The sequence below is a fragment of the Orbicella faveolata genome, unplaced genomic scaffold (assembly GCF_042242905.1).
Source record: "Orbicella faveolata isolate gen_17 unplaced genomic scaffold, um_ofav_v1 contig_47, whole genome shotgun sequence".
In the NCBI taxonomy this organism is placed as follows: domain Eukaryota; kingdom Metazoa; phylum Cnidaria; class Anthozoa; order Scleractinia; family Merulinidae; genus Orbicella; species Orbicella faveolata.
The window spans coordinates 21,997,065-22,019,782 of record NW_028301577.1 but is presented as its reverse complement, the minus strand read 5'-3'; the positions used below and the strand labels follow the sequence as shown (position 1 = coordinate 22,019,782).

At 39.1% G+C, this 22,718-nt stretch overlaps 4 protein-coding genes across 4 annotated transcripts; 2 read left to right on the top strand and 2 right to left on the bottom strand.

Moving 5' to 3' along the window:
* Positions 1-6,246, bottom strand: LOC110067625 (eukaryotic translation initiation factor 2 subunit 1-like). The gene is made up of 6 exons (XM_089280033.1): positions 5,906-6,246; positions 4,343-4,422; positions 3,490-3,638; positions 2,639-2,843; positions 1,747-1,890; positions 1-1,055 (listed from the first exon to the last, which is right to left on the bottom strand). Exons 1-6 carry the CDS (start codon positions 6,141-6,143, stop codon positions 918-920), a joined length of 954 nt encoding a protein of 317 aa, XP_089136159.1. The 5' UTR covers positions 6,144-6,246; the 3' UTR covers positions 1-917.
* Positions 6,247-7,840: 1,594 nt separating this feature from the next.
* Positions 7,841-10,299, top strand: LOC110067696 (melatonin receptor type 1A-like). The gene is made up of 2 exons (XM_020775058.2): positions 7,841-8,102; positions 8,879-10,299. The coding sequence occupies exon 2, from the start codon at positions 8,906-8,908 to the stop codon at positions 9,983-9,985; it is 1,080 nt and encodes a 359-aa protein (XP_020630717.2). The 5' UTR covers positions 7,841-8,102; positions 8,879-8,905; the 3' UTR covers positions 9,986-10,299.
* On the bottom strand, positions 10,229-13,577 carry LOC110067697 (uncharacterized). The gene is made up of 4 exons (XM_020775059.2): positions 13,354-13,577; positions 12,667-12,858; positions 11,493-11,733; positions 10,229-10,697 (listed from the first exon to the last, which is right to left on the bottom strand). The coding sequence occupies exons 1-4, from the start codon at positions 13,519-13,521 to the stop codon at positions 10,486-10,488; spliced, it is 813 nt and encodes a 270-aa protein (XP_020630718.2). The 5' UTR covers positions 13,522-13,577; the 3' UTR covers positions 10,229-10,485.
* Positions 13,578-16,482: 2,905 nt separating this feature from the next.
* On the top strand, positions 16,483-21,595 carry LOC110067686 (uncharacterized). The gene is made up of 2 exons (XM_020775051.2): positions 16,483-17,389; positions 19,559-21,595. Exons 1-2 carry the CDS (start codon positions 16,922-16,924, stop codon positions 20,081-20,083), a joined length of 993 nt encoding a protein of 330 aa, XP_020630710.2. The 5' UTR covers positions 16,483-16,921; the 3' UTR covers positions 20,084-21,595.
* The last annotated feature ends 1,123 nt before the right edge of the window (positions 21,596-22,718 follow it).

Here is a 22,718-nt window from a genome sequence, read left to right as displayed (position 1 = left end):
TAGCTTTAATGAGTTCTCTATTTATTTTGAAAACTATCCTGTAATTTGATTAGTCACTGAACAGAAAGTCTGCACCTAGCTAGGTAATTTAGTGCCACAAGAAGCAAAAGCACATCACAAAACAAAAACATTTAACTTCAGTTTTTTTCAGCCAATTCCCATTGACTATATAATTCAAAATTTTAACAAAAATGCTCTGCTTTTTTACACAATCTATTTGCCTGCTGAGATTACGTGTTTCTGGTTGCAGCAGTTGTACAAGAAGGATTGCAGTCTCCTAGAGGTTGCTGGAAAACTACAGATGGCATTACTCTAACAAAGTATTTGAGAGACAGATAATTATTGTTTCGTGAGGGCAAAATTCCTGTCTGTGATGATTGACCAAGATTGCAATGTCAGCCACAAAAGTTGCTTAGCAACAGCAAGTCTCCTAACTGCACTATACTAGAGTGCAAATGTTTGTAGTGAGCATGAGAATCAGAAACTAGTTGATCAAAAACTGTCCTTATTTCCCCAAAAGGAGGCGGGGAAGTAGATCATACAAGCAATGCAAACGACATTGAAAGCAACAGAAATCTGAAAGTTCTATCTGAGTTGAATTAATAACCTATCTTGTTTTTTGTTGTCATGGCTACTGAGTCATTCATTTTGAAAACTGGACTGCACTTGCACCTTTCCATATGGGAACAGTTCATAACGGGACTCTAACTAAAGTAGAAACAACAATGCACTCCTATCCATAAATGGATGGCCCGAGTCCAGTAGGAAATGATAAAAGAGAAAGAACTGTTGCAGTTATGGCACAACCATGTGAAAATATGGGTCATCATATTTTTAAGGGGTTCATGCAACTCGACCAATATTCACACACAGACATACTGGTTGGTAGCATTTAAGGTAAAACTCTTGATGGATATTTAAAGATTTTTAATATCTTCTGATATTTCCTCCTCATCAGGGTTGTCATCATCACCATCAACCTCGGCATTTTCTCTTTCTAATCTTTCCATCTGCTTGGCAAGTTCAGCTTCATCACTCTCTGTGACCACCTTGGGCTAGAAAAAATAAAGGAAAAAAATGTGCTAAAGGTACAGCCAATATTCTATCAACTTGGAGGTTAGTTAGTGGTCTTTTTGCTGGGAGAGGGGATCACATATCATTGTGATGAGAGAGAAGAGCTAAGTCACTACCATGGATGCTCCATTCAACTAAAAATTTTTGAAAATTTCAAAATGGTGACAAATGGACCTGAAACTTCCTGGGGAAATTTTCAGAAGGTAAAAAAATTATCAAATTTCCAAAGAGTAAACCATTCCAAAATGGTACCATTCGAAAATTGTGTGAGGAGAATCAAATGAAATGGAAATTCTTGGTAAGAAATTTTTGACAATTTGGGTATACCTCACGAGGTAGTCCTCTTTTCTGGAAATTCCAGAAAATGCTGCTCCATTCATCACTGGAAAGTGCCCCTCGTGTAGATAAGGGAAAGGTGGCACGCTAAATTGGTTTGATGAATTTCAGTTTCCATTTTGCACAATTTTTGCCCTGTTTTCAGCAGGAGAGAAAAATCTGAAAAGTAACTACTAACTAAACTTGTTGTCACTATTATAGTTGGGTATCATTTGCTTACTTCTAAACTGCACTGTAAGTTTACATCCAATTTAAATCTTGAAACTTGCCAAGAATATTAAAATTTGGACAAAACTGCAGAATTTAAAATGATATTGCGAGTTGTTAGGAACTTACAGCAGCCTTTTCATTAAAATCTCCTTTATATTTCTTGATGGTGGTTCTAATGGCATCTACAGCATTTGTCAAACCCTTGAGTCCATCATCACGATCCAAGGTGGTTGTCGTTATCACATACAGTGGAGCAGCTATCAAATTTATCTGAAAAACAAAATCACATAAGATTCCACATCGTCAATATTGTCAGAAAGTATTTCTCATAATATCACTACATCAAGACAATATTTCTAGTTAATAATATTCTTTTTTTTTTTCTTCAGCTTCTCAACAGTCTGGAATCTTAAATCCTTGAATCTGATTGGCTGATCGCACCCTCCAGTGGTCTGGATTTCCCATCCAGGCCCCGATTAGAAATCATTCCAAAGTTTCCAATTTTTGCAACTTTTCAAGCTTTTTGTTATGCCGAAAAACAATGTAAAATGTAAACATTTAACACAGAGTCAAACAGTTATGGATTCCAATAGCTTTTTGTACTTGAAAAGTCAAATTCATTCATATGCCAGATTTGAACTGGACCGCTTTAATTAAAATTCAACACAAAAGTTGCTTTCAAAGCAATACCATAGAGAAAAATAACCATGTTATTTGCTCGCCCTGGTGAATGGGTATTGGGGAAAACTCTGCCCTCAGTCTTGAGTATGGCCCGAGGCCACACGTATTTAAGACCTTGGGCACAGTTTTAAGCAACATGGACCTCCTGGCCAGCAGGTAACACATATTTCTTCTTGCCAAATGCTTAGGATGAACAAAACAAAAGAAATTGTTCTCCCTGGTTGATGCGTGACGCTTCAAACGATATAAAGGTTCAAAAGAAAATATAAATTGAAAAAAGTTAACATAGAAAATTGTTAGTGTCATCCTAGTGTAGATCCTACAGATCTATGCTTACCTTGATAGGAACATCTTCCGAGGAGCACTTAAGTCCCTCTAGCAGTGAATCCTTCACAGCATCAATGCCTTCATAAGCATAACACGACACTTCGATATCAGCACGGATCTTAACAGCTTGTGGCGTGAGTCTTCTCATGATGTTAGAAAGCAGAGTGGATTTGGTTTTCTCATCAAGATTCAATTCATCTAGCACAGCTGGATCTCTGAAATATTGAACAATAACAAGTTAAGTCACAATGTTGTGAAGTTGGCAGCTTCATAGTTGCAGTAGGCAGCTGATTTTGCCATGTTCTTTTAAAGAATCAGATGACTAACTCAGTAGAGTAAACAGTTGAGACCATCAAGGAAATGAAGATTTTTGCTGGCAGTCAACTACTTTCAACAATCCCAAGGTTAAAGATTTTTTTTTCTCAACTATGCAAATGGCTCCCTTGAAAGAAACTGCATTTGTTACTGTATTGCAAAGCAAAGAGTTATTATAGAAAATGATATTTGTGCCACCAATCAGATGTGTGTTGAACAAATTTATGGTAAATTTTAATAATTATTATTATCCTTGCCCTATGATCTACCACCTGATTGGTCGTAGTACATTTGACAAATTTACACTCATTAGATGCAGTGGAACCCTGTTGATCCGGTCACCAACAGGCCACAAAAAATTTGATCGAATTAATGGGGTGGCCATATTGAAGGGTCCTTTAAATAAGAAAATGACTGACTAAGCTTTTGTTCAGACCAGAACAAAGTGGCCGTAATAACGAGGTGGCCGCAATGACGTGGTGGCCATAATGTGGGGTTCCACTGTAAACACCGTAATTTTCTTGATAAATCTCTTAAATTTCTCACCCCACTGCTAATTTGAACACATCAAATGAACTCCCAGGTGACTTGTACTTTTCATCAAAGTACCAGGCAGTCTTCTCATACAGTTCTTCCAACTGTGTGTCTGTTTCATATCCCAAGATCTCAGCACAGTGTCTCAAAATACTGTACACCTGAAGAAATAGATAAAGACAGAATAAGTTATGAAAGATCAAATGTTTCAAGACCGGGTGAGTGACAATTGCAGGAGTAGCTCCAGCAACAGTGGAGGCCCAGTGACCTCATGGTTAGTGCGTTCACCTCCAGATTGAGTGGTCTGGGTCCGAGCCCTGGCTGGGGACGTTGTGATGCGTTCTTGGGCAAGACACTTCACTTTCACAGTGCCTCTCTCTCCACCCAGGTGTATAAATGGGTACCAGCAAGCTTTATGCCGTTATGCCGGAGGGAAACCCTGCAATGGACTAGCATCCCATCCAGGGGGGAGTAGAAATACTGCTGGTCACTTCATGCTACTGATACTGCAATAAACACCAGCCTGATAGACCACTTGGCTTGCAAACAGACTTAATCAGTTAGCTCCAGCAACAGAGCAGATTATTGTTTATTATGTCAAAAGTAAGTTTTAAACAACATTTTCCAGTAACTGCATTCTAATTACTTCACACTGAATACAAGGGTCACAACTTGAACTTATGACTCTAGGTCTGGACTGTTATTTTCATCAACCTATGGTGCACAATCCCTTTAAACATGTACTCCCCCCACCTCACTACCCCTCATAAGAAGTTACAGTGAACATTTTCTCCAGTGTCATAAGAATATTAAAAACCCTTATTCAAATTATTGATTTCATAAAAAATAATAATGGCATATTTACAGTTTTTGCTTTTGTATATTTTTCTTCACATTTCTTGATTTCCTCTGGTGACACTCTTCTTTTCGACAAGTCAATGTATCCTGCCAAGAATTGAATAAATTATTTAAAAGTCAGGCTGATAAATGAGCTATTCTAACTGATACATACATTTTTCAGAACTGTACAGTAAAACACATCGGAGGGATAATTTAACCTTATCTTTAGCATCACCATAATTTGATAACATGTACATGTATAAATTAATATTTCCAGCCTTAGCTTTATTCCTTAAAATTTTAAGAGGATAGCTACCATAAGGGTACATTCCTTTAAGTTGATCTGGACCTGGATCAGTGATCCAAGATCATTCAGATTATGGTATATCACAGGAAGTGATGAATCCACTCTGGTCACGAATCATCAGTTCCTTTGATGTGCCATAATCTGAATGATGTTAGATCACTGATTGTAAGTGCCCCTATAGCACGAGTTTAAATCCCTTATTTGATTTGGTTTAATCTTTAAAGTCACACTAGGTGGCTCATCACGCGTTCTTAAGTTGTCTCACGTTTCCATACCGAACGCATGTTGCACTAGACATCTATTGTGTAATTCAATATAATTTAGGAAAAAAGGACCTTTGATCAGTTTTCACAAGCACTCGTGCTCCGAAGGAAAGAAATTACTTCTTATTGCCTGTTAGTCATACCTAAGGAAGGAAAGGTTTTATTGATGTCAACTCTCGCCAGATCCGGCAATAATGTAAGTCTGATTTACCTGGAATATTTCTGAAGCTATTTGCTTGTCCCTAATTTTGTAAATCAATTGTTTTTAGTTTCACGATACGATACAACAATACAGAAGGCGTTCCTAAAGAAGTTTGGTGTGAAATACGTTGTGTCTATTGATGGATTTTGTGCGGTCCAGCTAGCGGTGGACAAGTGCCGCTATACTGATCCTGATCCAAATCATCCCAAAGGAATGCACCCTAAATCAGCTGTTATGGCTGAAAAGACCTCCAACCATGTTTTGATTAAACTTAAATAAACAGAGTGGATACAGCATAATCTTGTGGTAAGGGTACTGTACTGCAAGTAAAAAATTAAATCCTCAAATGTTCAAATCCTCCTTGCTGCAACTGGATGGATTGTCTTGAGAGCTCCACCATGCTTTGTAAATACATGTGGAGACCCAACCAGTCAGTCCCTGACCATCTGGAATTTTCATACAAGCTTAAATTTTGTCCCATTTATTTATTTATTTAGTTTATTTATTGTCTCCAATTAACAGGGGTTCTACATACCGCTAAAATGAAGTGGCTTTTGTAGTAATTTCAAAGGCCAATAATGTTCACACTGGTTTTTTGCTATGGCTCAGAAAAAACTGGTCCCTTTGACCCCTTTCACCCGTGCTAAGTTCATATAAACTAAGTAGCAACTGCATCTTAGCCGTATCAACCGTGTAATAAGTTTATGATGTTATCGATTCTTTACGTGTACGCTTAGCAATACGCATGCCCCAACGAATCAAAATGGCGGCAGCATAATTTATGAATCATGGTTTTTAGCAAAAACATCCACAAACCTTTGTCTTTATCTACACGAATTACCACCACACATTCGTTCCTTCCAACCCTGATCAGTTTGTTGATTGAACGAATACGTCTTCTTGACAATTCGCTCAGAAGTATCATTCCCTCGATGTTGTTGTATTCTAACAAATTCACGTAAGCCCCCATCTCGGCGATGCTTCGCACGTTCACCATAACGACATCGTCAATTTCTGGGTACTTGTGTTTGTAAAATCTACAGCCGATTGGCATTTTGACGACGATAGAAACAGAGAAGATATACAGTTACTTCAGAAATCCACCATGTGCAAAAAACTGATGCAATCGAGTGACCGCTGACTAATTTGTCAGCAGCCGGCTCATTCGCTTTAGTTCCATTTGAATAACAGTCATGTAAGCAAACTTGACATGTCTTTCTCAAGAAACTGATCGAGACACACTAGGCAATCTTTAATTTCACTGAAAACTGAATCACTGGATAATGCAATTTAAGAGTTTTCATTGGCTTAGCCATCATGGGTTATGAGCCATTATACCATGTTCTACAAAATTAATATGGCAAGCGTTCGCGTAATTATTGGGGGGCGTTTTATTTTTATTTTATTTTGGTTGTCTATCTTTTGCGGGCGTTTTTAATAAAACAGTTATCCCACTCGCGCTTGTTGGATATATAGAGGATATTACATGCCCGCGCGTGGATACGAATTTTATCTTCGAGTGTTCAACTCGATATCTCACGAGTTCGCTGCGCTCACTCGTGAGATATTGAGTTGGACACGAGAAGATAAAATTCGTATCCACAAGCGGGCAAGTAATATTCTGTTTATTTTGTTAACATACTAATGACGACGTTTTTGACGATTTCCGAACATTTCCGACCACTTTCCGAAGATTTTCCAAAATTGTTCCGAAGGCCAGACGAACACTTCCGAACATTTCCGAACATTTCCCGAAGCTTGTCGAAGACGACCGAAGAAGATCCGAAGATGTTTTGATCATACATCAACAAATTTAAGTGTAGTTAAAGGGACAAAAGAAAAATGTTATCAAAAAGGAATGATATCTTCACAGTGTGAAGGATAAAAATAGTATCTTCACTGCGCGCGATGAAGATATGATTTTTTAGTAAAAGGAAAAATCCTGGTATTTCACTGGTGTTTATATAATAAGAGATGTTTATAACCAACTCGGCGCTGGCTATCTATCATCTCATATTCAATGCGCGCTCGTGGAATAATTGGGAAATACTCGAGTATAACAGAGCAGTTTCGATGCGACAAATACAAAAAAAAAGTAAAAAGAAAAGAAAAACAATGCTAACCTCGGTGGATTTTAATTAAAGGCCTAACAATGATTAGTAAACATCACTTTATTTAATAAATGATGCTTTTATCAATAGATTGTTTTAGTATATTGATTCTGCAACCTTTTTTATGCATGTATAATTTCTGATTCAATTCTTGTAACAATTTAAGCTTGAGCCAGAACATATTTCAACTCATGGACGGAATCGTTGGCAACCGAGGGCACTTTTTCCCCTCGACCATTTTTAGTGAAACTGCATTTTAAAAACAGCTCACTGAAATCAAATAAACCCTTTTTATTGTAGTTATTTGCAGCTTAGGCAGAACAAGCACTACTTTTAGTGGGTTCTTGACATTTCTTATAATGATTTCCTTAAAAAAATTTCTCTGCTAATTGATTTGGCAGGTGTTAAGAAAAATGGACAATATATTCTCTCAACTGTATTTTAAACTTGCTTTGTATGTGCTTTTAAGGACGAGTTAGGGGAATCGATCATTTCATCATTTGAGTTTTGCTGTACGAAGTAAATTCATTAGCACACTCGCTTAAGAAATAACAGATTTATGAATGAGGCAATCCTTTATTGTACATCATGATAACAGATGATAACACATAGGTTATGAAAGTTTTTTTGTAATAACTTAGGAGATGACAGAATCGAAGCTGTCCTTCATCCGGGCCTTCATAAAGGCTTCGCACAATAATGACAGCCACAGGCTCCAAACCTTTTAGCCTTCTTTGTTGTGTAATGTCAACAAAACTTTGCCAAAGGGATGTTAAATTTTACAAGCTGCATCAGTTATTTTAACCTTTTGCGTGGATGAAAAGGAAACAGTAGGACTAGTGGGATTAACCTAACTCGACCAGATACATCTTTGGTGCAAACAAAAGACGTTTAGCTAAAGGGTAAGTGTTGTTTCAATATGTTTCTTATCCTTTTATAAACTATATTTCGGTGGGGTTAATTAAAACCCTTTTACCTGGCTTTTTAATATGTAAAAAATTCTCACGAACTGGCGATCATGTGGAACACACGTCAGTAATGACAGCTACAGGCTCCAAAACTGCTAGCCTTCTTTGTTGTGTAATGTCAACAAAGCTTTGCCAAAGGGATGTTAAACTATACAACCTACATCGGTTGTTTTAACTTTTTGTGTGGATGAAAAAGAAACGGTACAGTAGGCTTAACCTCCATTGACCAAACACACCTTCGTTGCGTAAGACGTTTAGCTTAAGGGTAAGTATTGCTTCAGTATGTTTCTCGTCCTTTTATAAACTATATTAAAATGAGTTAAATTAATTAAAACCCTTTTATGTGGCATTTTAACGTATAAAATTTTGTCACGAATTGGCAATCGTGTTGGACGTACGCTCAGACAAGTTTTTATTGTAAACACTAGCTCCAGGCTGCTGAAAGTCTTTCTGCGACGAAATCCTTATGGGCACTTTGTATTCTTTCATGGCTTGTCATTCCATTTCACGATCACAACAAAACGAGCTTTAAAAAAACAAACACTCGAGATGGTGTTTTGTTGGTAGATTAAACTTTAATTTAGGAACGAAACACGGTCTGATCTGGAGATAACTTTTAGATGAGGTGGCCTCGAATATCCAGTGGCTTTGTTCTCCTCAATAATTTTTATTAAGAATTAACACTCTTTTTAATTTTTCGTTTGCTTCAGTTAGCTTTCGTGTCTGCCATTAAAGCGATGAACGAGGCAGAACTTAAAGCCAAGAATGTCAGCCACGCCTTGGAAAAAGGACAGGATCCCCTCGGACGCTCTCCATTACAACTTGGTATCGAGGTAACGATCGCAGTTTTGATATGCGTCGCCTGCATCGTTGGAAACTCATTAGTTGTGATCGCCATTCACAGAACTCCGCGTCTCAACACGATAACTAATATGCTAGTAGAGAATCTCGCGTGGACAGACATCTCCATGGCAACGTTGCACCTGCCATTTTGGATCGCGAGCATGTACAGTGGACAGTGGCCATTAGGTCACGTGGCTTGCAGGCTTGTTGGCTTCTCGGAACTAGTCTTTGGGACAGCCTCGCTTCAAACAATGGCAGGAATTGCCATTAACCGCTATTTCAGTATCGTCAAAAGGAATTTGTATGTGAAGTATTTTTCAGACCGTGAAACAACTTATTTGATCATCGCTTTTTCGTGGATCGTTCCTTTAATCGTCTGTAGCCCGCCGCTGTATGGCTGGGGAACGATCGAATACAGCAATAAATTCAACGATTGCACAATGGGCTGGAATGTGAACGACATCTCCTTCGTCGTATTCTTACTCACAATTTCAATCTTAACAACCATGATAATTATTATCTGCTGTTATTTCGCCATCTTTAAGTTCGTAAGGCGAAGCTCCCGTCAGATTCAAAATCACATTCAGTCGGAGATTCATAGTAATCCACACATTAACACAACAACAGCGAAAAGAGAAACGAAGATTATCGAAGTCTTTGTTGCTGTTGTTTGCGTCTATGTCCTCTGTTGGACACCAGTCTGTGCTGTCGGGATTTTGCAAATAATCGATCTTGCAGCTCCGCGTTTCGTCTACATCATTGTTTATTATATGATGTTTTCGAGTAGTTTTTGGAATCCGATCATATACGGTGTGTTTAACACGCAGTTTAAGGAAGCTTTCAAGCAAATGTACAACACCCTGAAACCGTCAGAAGCACGAAGCAGCACTACCGAGAGATCGCGTCCCCCTGGAGAAGAACTGGCATTAACCCGACGAATGTTCTGTGCTGAGTCTGAGCAGCAAAATACTTGAGAAAAAAAGCAGAACTCAAGCATTGCCTTCTGTTCTTTTTTCATGAAAAGTTAAAGTCAAGACTTTCTCATACAGACCAACCAGCCAAATACGGTTAAATATATAAGTCACCAAAATAATTCAAACATTTTATACTGATACAAATGATAGGAAACGGACGATGAGGATTAAGAGAGTTCATCGGAACTCAACGGGGTACGGAGGGGGAGGTCATTATATGGTTATGTGGTCACATAGTCATAATTATAAAGTAATAACAATGCTTTTTATTACAGCTTATTCGATTAACTGACTTATATTACTGCCATAAACTAGACCAAAACTAACACGTGAAAAAACCTAAATTAGTAAATCGATAGTAAATGTCAAGTTAAGCATAACCCTCTGGCCAACTATAAGGTAAACGCATAGTCTGATTGGCTACTCATTGAGCTGTTTAATCGTCTTTGAAATTGGCTTCAATTTCGCTTCCTCGAGAAGTTTCTGAAGCTTTACATAGTTTATAAATTATTATACATAACAACCTTCTTAATGGCAGCTTTAGCTCCTTTATATTCTTTGCTTGTGAAGTGCCTCTCAAGGAAAGGATCAACAAAAGAATAAAAGTTATCTACAGCTCTGAGAATTGTCAGCAGTGTTCTCATGTAAGAATCTGGCTTCGCTCCTTCAAGAGCAATCTTTCGTATCTCACAGGACAGGGTTTTCTTGGGTTCTGAAACACAAAAGAATCAAGTCTCAATTCTGGAGTCAAATGCTTCAGTAGTTATAATTTGGGGGAGAAAGGATGGCGCAGTGGTGAGAGCGCTCGCCTCCTACCAGCAACGTGGCCCGGGTTTGATTTCGGCCCGGTGCCATATGTGGATTGAGTTTGTTTCTGGTTCTCGCCTTGCTCCGAGGGTTTTTCTCAGCTACTAAAGCTGATGTGGCTTCCTCTCTAAATATAGTAATTTGTTATCAACTGATAAGAAAATTAGAGAAAGTATGTACCGGGCGGAACACCTGATGTGAAATTAATCAGAAATACACGCGGGTATCAAGAAAACGAAAGCTTTTTTTCCCCCTAGAAACTTTGGGCCAAAACTCGTACGTTTCATATTCTTTTTTAATATACGTTAAAGATTGCACTCTTCTATCTACAAGATAACGACGTAATTTCCATGGCATCACCATTTGGACCACTACTCTTATAAACCAGTCTTTACCAAGACTTCTCCAGGCTCGATTGCCAGCCGCTGCTCGGGAGAAGAACCCACGCTCCTTATCGTCGGAGACTCGACAGGGACCTAGTTTGGCCGGACTCGAAAGAGCGGCGGAAAACGAGCCTAAGACTTTCCGGCTTCGGTCACCTGAAACCCGCGATCAGAGTTTACAAACTGAAGGAACACTATTAAGAAATTATTAAGACGCCATTCTAACATATAATGGCTTTCGAAGTTTTGCGAGCGCTCACGCAATTTTCATATTAGAGAACACTTCCAAATTCATAGTTTTTATTAAATAGATTCACCTGGGTTTTTCGTGGGATAGTCAGTCTTGAGTCCCGCCATTTTGCGTTCCTTTCCCAGGATTCCTTGCTTTACCAAGCTGTCAAGACAGACGGAAGCCACATTGTTCTCGTAATCCCAGGCAGTGATGCAGTCTCGGATCCAGGCTACTAGCTTCTGTTTGTAGCCTTTTTTTCTCTCCGCCGCCATTTTAGTGAACAAGGCTTTGTCCAGGAACGTTCCTGTCGGAGACAGATCATTCACCTGCGACAAGAAGAGCGCCATGAACGAAACACTAAATGCTCAATTATTTTCTAATGAATTCCACTAAAATCAATTATAGATGCTGCTGAACTGAGGCAATATTCGTATTCTCGGTTTTCGACTGCAACTAGCTTGCAATGGAGGCTCATGTGGGGGAATATCAGTAAAAAGAGATTAATTTTATTTGTATTTGAAAAGACTCCCTGCATTAGACTCAGTTGCAAGCTATATCGAGAATACGAATATTGTGCAGTACAGCCGAACCTCGATTATCCGGACTCGTTGGGACTAGACGAAATAGTCCGGATAATCGAAAATATGAATATTAATGAAGAACGAAACTGTTTAAAAAAAGCAACATTTAATCGTGAAACAACACTTTCACAAATCGTTTGAAACAGTAAGGATAATCAAGGTTTGACTGTACGAGAGGAACCAGTTTCAAAAAATGTTTTCGCTATTTTTTTTTAAGTTAATATAAAATCAAGTTCCTGAGGAAGGTTATCGAATGCGATATAAACAATAAAAGGGTCGAGAGAAGGGGCGCAAATCACTGCTATACAAAATCAAAGCATAGTTTTCAGAGTGACTCTCAAGAGACTCCTACTTTAACTAAAAATATTGCAGTCGTCTTTACAGGTGGCAGTTCTTAATTTTATTTCGCGCGGACGGTTGCCTTTCGGTCTGTTTGTCTGTCTGTCGGTCTGTTTGTCTGTCTGTCTGTCTGTCTGTCTGTATCTTAAAAACACCATTTTCTTGCGGGAACCAGCGGGTAGCCCCGAGCAATTTGGATAGCTGGATCTTGTCCTCTCGGGTAGCCAATCAAAGCTTAGGATTTGATTCACATTGCCTGCTAGGCGGAGCTAGCAAGGTAATAATGGCAATTGTTCCCTAAGTCCTTCCTGTCTGCATGTTAAAAACAGTCCGACTCACCTGTACCCATATGTCAGTGTAATTTACAAACAAAAATTTCTTCTTTTCATACTCGATCCCAATCTTTCCCATGGCTATCAGATCGAGGAGAACTGCACAAACTGCCCCACCTATCTTGGCTTTTGAGCCCTGACGTCCATAAACGTCTCCTGTACGGCTGTTCTGCCATAACAAGCAGTAGGCTTCTGACAACTTTAAAAAGAACATAGAAGACTGAGGATATTTAAAGATGGTTAGTCGCTTAGCGACTTAGGATGGTCAAATGGAGACGTACTCTCTCATCAAATTTTAGATTGCAATCTCGAAGATGTATCTGTCAAAAGCAGTTTGATCAGCTAAAAAAATCGTCTGCTAAAATACAAACTCGCATAGTGCACGGCGCACTAATCAGGTCAATGTCTTGATATCGCAGGATATCAGGACAGTATAGGCACGGCTTCTGGTTGGCCATTTGCAAATCTAGGTCAACAATAGAAAATATTATGTCAACTTACACTTGTTGCGAAACGCCATTTCTGTCGATATTCTCTGGTTTGATGAACTCATACCTCTTTCTTCCTATCGTTTCCAGTAACTTAAGGAATTTTTAATTATTTAAATACTCCGTACAAAGGTGAATGCCAGCGATTTAAGCACTGCAGGGGATTCACTAAAGCTTTTTTGGAAAGGTCACGGTATTATTCTTACCTTGAGCGATCTTTGCTGAATGGCCTTCTTGTCGAAGAGTGGAGAAGCAAGAATTCCACAAACCGTGTATTTGATGTTGTCTACAACTTCATCCTCTTCAGAGGAGTCATTTACAGCCGCGGCGATACCACCGCTTATGGCTCCTGTACTACAGACAGCAGTGGCCATGTATTCCGTGTAGCTTTCTTTTACGATTTCGTGAGATGCGTGACCTTTTTATAGAAACATTGTCGCACATTACATCATGAACTATAAAAAAGGTTACAATTGCGTACAAGTAAAGACACAAGACATATTACGTCATTCGAATATTTCTATATATAGTTTCTTATTTTTCAGTTTAATTAATCAATTTATTTTTCTTTAGTTTCTCTGCTTAGATAGCAATGTAATGCAAAAAAATACTCCATTAAAAGGTCCAAATGCTTCACTTTGATAAAATTGTAGTCAGTCATACAGCTCCGATCTTTTATTCGTGACCTATCAGTTACGCATGCAAGCAGACGGGACGAGAGATTAAGCTCGCCCAATATATAACCAATATACTTCCGGTTTGTAAGAGATTGGCTGATGTCTCTTATTCTTTGGTGCATCTTATTTGCAAAAGGTAAATAACATCTTATAGTGGAAACAATTTGCATAACACACATTTTTGATCGAGAGAAAGGTCATCTTTCTACCACCCCTGAAAATTAATGTACCAAATATATGCGCAAGAGACTGAGTTTGGTCGGCTTATTTATCATCTCAAAGTCCCATCAACAAAGGACTTTTAAAACGCCACTGCTTTCCTTTTGAGTACTTAATTGTCTTGTATCCAACAGGGTACTGGGGCAAATACGCGTCCCCATATAAATGAAGTACCTATGGACCTCTCCTGTTAGGGTCCTTGCGCCACGGAGGACAACATCGGTTATGAAATTTTAAATTTTTGTTTCACCTAGGAGTCTCTTGATTATCTGCATCAATTCAGAATATATATTGATTTTCACTCTATTCTTGAGATTAAAATATAAAGGCAACGTTTATTTTCGACCAAGAACAAGAAATATTTGTCACCCTTTCAGTTTGCACGTACAGAACCATTGTAGTGCTTGTAAATCGTTTTGTTTAGCCACGTACCCGTTTTCGATGCCGTCGTGGTTTTCTAAAGCTCCCCAAATCAGCAGTGTGATATGCTATGTGAACGAATTTTCTCAACAGGCATGGCAGCCAAGTCTCCACTACTACAGGTTTCAAGCCGAGAGCGAGCCTCTTCGATGTCCTCTTGGTTTGTAGTACAGGCGCTGAAGAATGGCAGACTTTTTCCCATCCTTCGTTTCGCCACAGGCATTTCTTGTTTAAATTCGTATTTTCAGTATATTTTTTTCCCTAACATATCCACGCGCGTGCGAAACGCGCAGGTCGTGCGAGTTGTTAACGTTATCACGCGGGATCACACAAAAAGTTGAAAAAGAGATTACGAACTTTTTGCCGACACCTGTCCGACATCATCGAAGCTCTATTCATAGATCGAGAAGTAGGCGCAGAATGTATTACATAAGTAGGTGAGAAGGCCATCCGCCATGAATTGGGTTATCAGAACTATAAAGTTCTCAGTGTTCTGTGTTGCTTCGTTCAGCCGAACAGAAAACATCTTCATAAGAAAAGGACACAAGTAAATAATTAGATGATACAACGAGTTGCTGTGAGGAAGTTCGAGGTTGCTATTCCATTGGCAAGAAAAATTTGCAAGTGGTCAACCGTAGGCTGGAGAGGCGCGGTGGCCTCATGGTTAAAACGCTGGCGGTCCGAGATTCAACCCTGGCCGAGGACATTGGATTGTGACATGGCAAGACACTTTACTCTCACAGTGCCTCTCTCCACCCAGGTCTATAAATGGGTACCAGAGAATTTATTGCTGGGAGTAGCCCTGCGATGGACCAGCGTCCCAACCGGGGGGAAGTAGAAATGCTCCTAGTCACTTCATGCTACTGAAACCGGGATAAGCTCCGGCTTGATGGGCCACTTGGCTCGTATGCAGACTTTTCTTTTACCAACCGTAGGCTGGAAATGAACGTAGCTTTGGTTTGTGAATCCCTTGCGCAGCGCACTGTGTATAGACCCAAAAAATTAAAACATATCGCAGTCTTCTCGTGTGTATTTACAAAACGAGCTTCACAGAACCAATCAGCCGTCTTTATTATCGATTCGCCTTGAAATAACATCGCGAAAAGTAAAGTCCTCCCGTTTTGTTTCCCCATTCACACTTTTATCGCTCAGGTCCTCAGAGGGGTCGCAATTTAATTGACTTTTCATTGAATGAACTGTTTAACTCTGTAGGCAGTTTACAGAAGAAACATTTAATTCTATTTTCACTGTATGTATCAATACCGTCCAACCCCTGTTAAGCGGCCACCTATTAAACGGCCACCACTCTTAGGCGGCCAGTAATCAATATCCCGTTGAGGGCTTTTCTATTGTTTTACCTCTATTAAACGGCCAGCCCCCTTTAAATGGCCACTATTCATTTTCCCCAGGGTGGCCGTTTAATAGATGTTGAACTGTATAATGTTTCTGTGTTAAGGAGATCGGTCATTGTATTATTTTGAGATATTTCGGCCACATACAAAATTATCTTTAAATTGAAGGAAACCTGAAAATAGTAGTCTACTAAGATAGAAAAACACCAAAGATACGATAAGAAACCATAAAGGAACAAGGATGGTTGAGGACGGAGAAGGTTATTTAACACGGATTACAAACCACGAAGTTGAAAAATTTAGTCTAAACTTTTCAAGATGAACAAACCGTGGCGTAGCTCCTTTAAATGATCTTTAAATTTGTCGTTCTGAAACTGATTGATTGTTCTTTGAAAAGCATATTTTGAATTATTGGCAAATGAGCTCAACAAGGTGGAACCACAATTAGCAGCAATTGATGCTGGACTAAAATAAACAATCACCAATTCCTAACCACTCAGCAACAAAATCTCGCTTTGTCGCGTGGTTGGCAAATTTTGTTTTTAATTTTGTTAAGGAAGGATTAAAAAAAGAATTTGTCACGAAACGCTATTCATATGTAAAACTGCTCCGTTTAAACACAGCACCTTGAAACCTGCTGACTAAATAGTGTTTGTTCTTGGTAATGAAAAAGAAATTAGAGGAATGCGTTCGTCCCATCAAAAACATTTCGCGCTAAGGTGCAAAACGAATCAGCTACCGGACCACTAAACGGGTTTGGTTCGTGTCAAATTGAATTTTTATTGTCTCAAATCTTGTGTCTTTTTATTACTCTTCTGAGGAAAGGTTTTCTTAAGCGGTTTGAAATGCCAGTTGGATTTGTTTCCCCACACAGTTTGCAGTTTGTTTTGTAAAACTCTTTTCATTCATTGTTGCCGCGGAGTGCGGTTTTTAGAACAAAAGAATCTTCGCAAGTCAATGAACTCAATGCTCGATTGTTCTCTTAAAATAAATCAAGTCACACCTTTTGGTTTCATTTCCGTCCAAGCTCCGATGAGATCGCAAGTCTTTCACAGACGAAGGGTCTTCATTTGTCCCGAAAATTTGTAGGTGTTACGTTGGTGAACATGGCTGCGGCCACGACTCGGCGCAGGCAGATTTTCGTTCGACCAACAAGTGAGATACTTACCGTATTAGACTGGCGACAGGTTTCTAACGACAGAGCAGAACAATGGCGAAGTGAGACGTGTTTAGATGAAAAGTTTTTCGAGAATGAAGAACGCAATCTCCGAACTGGTTACGTTTGTGGCAGTTACGAGCTTACAAGCGAGCAGAACGACGAATCTGAAAGCGAAATGGCAACACAGGAAGAACCAGACAATCCCGAGGTCAAACGAAGTGTGCTTAAGGTAAATCTGAAGCCGGCCTGTGTTCAAGTCAAGCCAAGGCTTGTGAAAGCTCAATCGATGGCCAGTTTGCCTAGAAAAGAAGGGTCCGGTGGCAAACTTCCCCAAAGCACTGATCAAGATATGAGCAAACTTAATCGACGAAAGAGCTCGTTAGATGTGTCTCTTGCAAAACTTCGAGTCGAAATGGTGAGTACAAAGTGACCTTGTTTCCGTTAACTGATCTTAAGCAACGGTGTTGAGTACCTTCGAAGTTTCTTTGCGTGTGAAATGATGAGAATTGACTTGCACTAGCAAAATACTTTACCATATGTGTGTCGTTGACTGAAATATCGCCTTTAGCCAGTATTATCACTACAGTACATGAAAAAGAAAAACATTTTGATTGCTTCAAAACATTTTCTTTTTTCCCAACTTCTAGTTTTCTGTTGACGTACGCACTTTGTCGTCATCTACCATTTTTTAATTTCTCTGGTTTCGCCGAAATGCAAGAGGAACACAATGGTCGTAATTTTCTATTGAATTCACTCGCTGCATTCTTTGTCTCGAGTCATTTTTTTTTTTTGCCTCGTAAGTGTGAACTTATTTCGCGTTCAGTCTTTTGTTTTCGCATGCGTAAAGCCTCGAATGAAAATTGGCGGTCTTGCTAAATATCTCTAAGGGTTTTGAATCATAAATTGAACGAAAGTTAATCGTTTACGCACGCCACAAACTTGTGAGTAAAGCCTCGTTCACACTGCGCCGAAGAAATTTGAAAACGGCGTTTTAACCCTGAAAACGCATCATATGTTTTCTATACACACTATGCCGGAGAAATTTGAAAACGCAACAATATCCAGCCCGCGGTTTGGGTTTGTGGTTGGGGCAGGCTCGGGCGTGAAATCGTATGATTATCGTAACGTCGTGTCGTTTTCGAAAAGCTCCGTTTTCCAAATGTTTTCCGTCCACACTTGAACGCAAAGCCGACGATTTCAAAGTCCTCCGGTTTGAAGATCGTTTTCGAAAAGCTGCGTTTTCGGTTCGGGTTAGTGTGGACGGTAGTTCTTACCGTAGAAATAAAGCTGCGTTTTCAAATTTATCCGGAAATGTTGTCGGCTTTTTTTTCAATGGTAAAAACGGTCACAATCAGCAACAAAGAAAGCTTTTTTGCGAATACGTCTTTTACATGAAGTGTACAGTTTTCAAAATGCACTGCAATTTTTTTATTGGGAACAAATTTTTTTTCTCAGTTGTACCAAAACAGACGGCAAGCTGATAACGACGAACACGAACTTTTTTACGGAAACAATAAATTATGGTAGCATATTTTGCCATACCTCCAGTCTAAAAGACTAAGTTTGTTTGTTGTCGGAGTTAGAAGTTGATCGGCCGGAAGATTGAACAGTTTTCTCTTACAAAATATTAACTTTTTCAGTATAACGTCGTTTTTACCTATTTTTTCGGCGTTATTTCAAAGAAATATAATTTTGGCTCACTTTTCGTTTAGAATTCAAAAAATAAAGTGAAAGCGACAAAATTAATGCGAAAACGGTTCGTTTTAAGCACTTATTCTGAGAATCCGGGGCCCTTACGAAGAGATTCTTCAAATTTTCACTTTTGTTGTTCGTTGTCTCAAGGTAAACAGTACTGAACCAAGTCAGGTGCCTTATAATATTGATCTCAATCCAAAGGCAAACAAACTGCATATTTTAAAAATTGAACATATTGTTCGTCAGTCACGTTCTTGAACAAAATCAGGATGTTCTGTCGACATTCAAATCCTTTTATTGCGCAAAAGGAGGTCTTGTTTGTGGAAACACTTAAGGGTGTAATTTGAGTTATTTCAGTTAAGTACTGCACTGGATTTCTCGGATGTTCGCTTTTGTCTTACATTGCTTACGACCGGCATTATAGAGTCAATTCAACTGATATACAAATCTTGGTTTAATCTTGAAGCAAGCAAGCGACAAATGGTAACATACTTTGGAAATTAAACGCATTAGTACCAAAGCACGTTTCGTGGATAAAGTCACGGAGGTTTGACGCACAAAGCGTTGCCTGATAAAATGTTTAGTCTCCATTTTCCTGGTGACGTTTTAATGGCCAGTAACAGACGATAACGCGCGAGGGAAGAGATGTCGTGCGTGGAAGAAGAAAGATGCTGTAAATCCGACACGCTTTCGAAGCAAGCTTTCTTTTTGGCTAAATCGTTGTAATCTTATTTATTCTTGAAGTTTCTAATGATATTCAGCGCGAGATGCTCGTTAAAATGGGCACTAGAGTAAGTTATATTTTCTACGTAAATGTTAGTTTTTATGGTTAGATTTTTTGGTTTCCTGCGAAGTAGTCAATGTTCTTCTCCTCTGTTCCCTTGTTCAGAACTCTTTAAGGAGACAAGATATGGAGTTACTAGAACAACTCCTCAGCCTTAACAACAGCATACAGGACTTCAAGCTTTCCCAGCATGCTTTTCTGTCTGACTCCTCTGACGAATCCGACCATTTGGAGATACCCATGGAAAAGCCACTGAAAACAAAACGCTGGCACAGCAGAGGAAGTCTGGCCTCGGACGGAAGTGATTACCACAGCGCGTCAAGTCGGTCATCAATCGGAAGTAATCCCTCTCTCAGCGGAAGTGACGTTGCAAGTTATGACAGCGGTCACGAGAGTTGGACTGGCCTGAAGTCTTGCAGAAGGAGAAGTAAAGGGAAGTTTGGATCGGGAGACCTGAGGCGAGTTTCCTTTGGAACAGTCATCGAGCGAAGTGGAAGCGGAAGCAAAATTTTTAACAACGGAAGTGAGGTTGTATTTCCGGCTCAAGCTATTCGGCGTAACTCGGACTTCCGCGTGGCCGAGATCAAGCCGATCACGACTCTAAGTAAACGACAAAGTACAATATGGTAATCTTTAGCTGCTTTTACCCGGATATCAAAATTTTAAACCCTTTCCTTCCGTGGGAATGTATTTTTGTGGGTCATGAACGATGGGCATTGGTTAGTAAAGGGTTCAGTACGTTTGTAACTGTCGACATTTTCGGCTTATGTCAGTGAAGTCTTCTAGGACCCTGTTGTTTAGGATTCTGGGAGGTTAGCTAGGACGCACCAAGGAACATCTTTCTCACGCTTTATTAGTGTCCCGCAAGTAGTTCAGCGAAAGTCCCGCCAGGTCATTAAACATTGTCTCCGCCCAAGTCGCCATTAGCCTGCGAACGTATTTCCGGCTGTCGTTTGTCTCCAATCGGAGATGACGTCAGCTAGAAACATGATTGGAAATTTCCCGATAAAAAACCCCGAGCGTACTTCGCCCTTCGTTACCTAAAGCCGACCGTTATAGATCGTATTCCTAAATGATCGTCCTGATTTATATTATATAGCCTCTGTCTGACGGAGATTTAAGTGTATATGAATTGACAAGCTTGAATTGTTTTAAGCTAAAATTTTTATGGAATTATAGCAAGCGCCCTAGCTCAGACTCGTAGTAACGCAAATACAATTTTTTTGTCTGTAAGCGAAAGATTTTCCTCGTGGCAAAAAAATATTGTGACACAGCTCGCTTAAGGATGGCCATGTATGTATACAGTATAGTCAATAATGCTATGACAAAATTTACTCAATTTTTTATGATATACAAAGCGAGATCATATTCAGGTAACCCAGGTTTAGCGAGAAATTTGATTTTAGTTTCAACTTTCCGGTGAGATTTCTGTTTACATTGTTTGTTCTTTAGTTTTGGGCTTGAAAAATCTCAAACTACTCAAAACATAAGCAGTTAAACACATTTTTGTATCAAAAAAAAAACTCAATCGTTAGGCTACCTTTTAATCCTGGGATAGCCTTAAACAACTTTCGAACAAAATAACCTGGCCAGAACGGCTCAGAACGGAATAAATTGATGAACGGTGACATACAATAAATTATGTCTAGTTTATGATAAAAGTGAATTTTTATCCATCCATTTTTATCCATCATTGTTAGACCCAAAGAAATTGGTTATAACCAAACAAAAAATACATTATCGCTTAACGGCAACCGAAAATGTACGGATAATAGGTGATATTCATTTAGCTTTTCTTTCGTTATTTGTTTCCTTTGCTTTAGGTTTATTTTAGAGAATCTTTATAGACAAGACATAAAATATGATGCTTTGACACACGCGTTACATTCGTGTTCGAAATAAAGAGTTTTTATTGATTAGCTTAAGTTCGTGATATCTTCGATACATTATCGTATTTTCTTCGTTTTTTCCGTCCGAAGCCCTTGACGCTTATTCTTAGTGTTGTGGAAGAGCCTGTAATCTCTGTTTCAGGGTTTTTAGGACATTTGAACTCGCTCATCAAGAATGACGGCTATTAATTAAATAAAATGACATATGGCTGATTAGTTGAAGGAATTAATAAAATATTGTATTGTATCAAAAGTTCAGTGTGTATGCTTGTATTTGATAGAGTGAAGTTAACTCAAATAATTGCACCTTTTATGGTATTTTCACATGACGTCACGGCAGCTATATTGGTGTTCCAAAACAATGAAATGGTGGCCATGTTGGTGTACCAAACCAATTCTGTGGGAGTTGAACTCTTTTCTTATGTAAACACTTTCTTTTGTCCCAATAAATTTGCATGGCTGCTGGCCACGTTATTGGAAAAGCTCTATAGCAATTTCTCCTTTGTGGTATCCGTGCGTTTCATTTGAAACCAGTGAGGAGATTTTGGGAATATATATATCATCGTTTCCTTTGTCATCAATCTAGTTTCCAGGGTCGTACTGTTTCTCTTTCATTGGAATGAGGTTACTTGGTGATAAGTCTCTCAATTCTCGTAATTTGCAAGACTCACTTTGAGTTAACATCGTGAGGAGAAAATAGAGAATAATCACAGGTTTCCTCGAGAGGGCGTTGCATAACTACTTTATACCATGCCATAGAAAATACAGTGGTTAAACACAACCAATGCGGCATACGCGCGGAGCATGATGGGAAGATTAGATGCAATAACGTCGATTATTAAATAAGTGAGATACTACGCGCGCTCGCATTGGTCGATAGGTGTGTTTAGATGAGAGTGTATACACGGTTTTCACGTTTTAGATACGTGCGTAGTTTTGAGAAATATTTTTTAAAAGCAATAGAGCACTTTTCCTGTGTTTACATAACCTCATCTAAACACTTGGGGGGTTGGGAGAATTCTCGAAAATTATGCAAACCCGAGACACAGTCGAGGGTTTGCACAATATAACTGTCGCCAATTCTTCCAGCCCCCCTTGTGTTTAGATGAAGCTATGTAACACGGAAAAAATGCTCTATTGCTATACAACGGCTTTCCTGTATTCTGATTGATTGTATGGCATTCTGTGTTTTAGTGATTCTCTTTCGTAGTTGCTCTTTATTTCAGACCTTACCCCGTTATTTGCTGTAGCTCGTAATAGTCTGCTTTCAGTTCCAGTTCCTCGATTTATACGAGATTTTCGAAATGCAGAATTTCCAAATCCACCACTATCTTACGGGGGGACCTCCCATGTCAAAAGACCGGGAATGCTTGCCG

Excerpts from the sequence above, each read along its gene's own strand:
- LOC110067625 (XM_089280033.1), bottom strand. The coding sequence starts at position 6,143 with ATGCCAATCGGCTGTAGATTTTACAAACACAAGTACCCAGAAATTGAC. Across the intron at positions 4,423-5,905 it reads TCGTGTAGATAAAGACAAAG|GATACATTGACTTGTCGAAA; the intron begins GTTTGTGGATGT and ends AATTCTTGGCAG. Across the intron at positions 1,891-2,638 it reads CGGAAGATGTTCCTATCAAG|ATAAATTTGATAGCTGCTCC; the intron begins GTAAGCATAGAT and ends TTTGTTTTTCAG.
- LOC110067696 (XM_020775058.2), top strand. The coding sequence starts at position 8,906 with ATGAACGAGGCAGAACTTAAAGCCAAGAATGTCAGCCACGCCTTGGAA.
- LOC110067697 (XM_020775059.2), bottom strand. The coding sequence starts at position 13,521 with ATGGCCACTGCTGTCTGTAGTACAGGAGCCATAAGCGGTGGTATCGCC. Across the intron at positions 12,859-13,353 it reads TTCAGCAAAGATCGCTCAAG|TTGTCAGAAGCCTACTGCTT; the intron begins GTAAGAATAATA and ends TTCTTTTTAAAG. Across the intron at positions 10,698-11,492 it reads CTATCCCACGAAAAACCCAG|AACCCAAGAAAACCCTGTCC; the intron begins GTGAATCTATTT and ends TTTGTGTTTCAG.
- LOC110067686 (XM_020775051.2), top strand. The coding sequence starts at position 16,922 with ATGGCTGCGGCCACGACTCGGCGCAGGCAGATTTTCGTTCGACCAACA. Across the intron at positions 17,390-19,558 it reads CAAAACTTCGAGTCGAAATG|AACTCTTTAAGGAGACAAGA; the intron begins GTGAGTACAAAG and ends TCCCTTGTTCAG.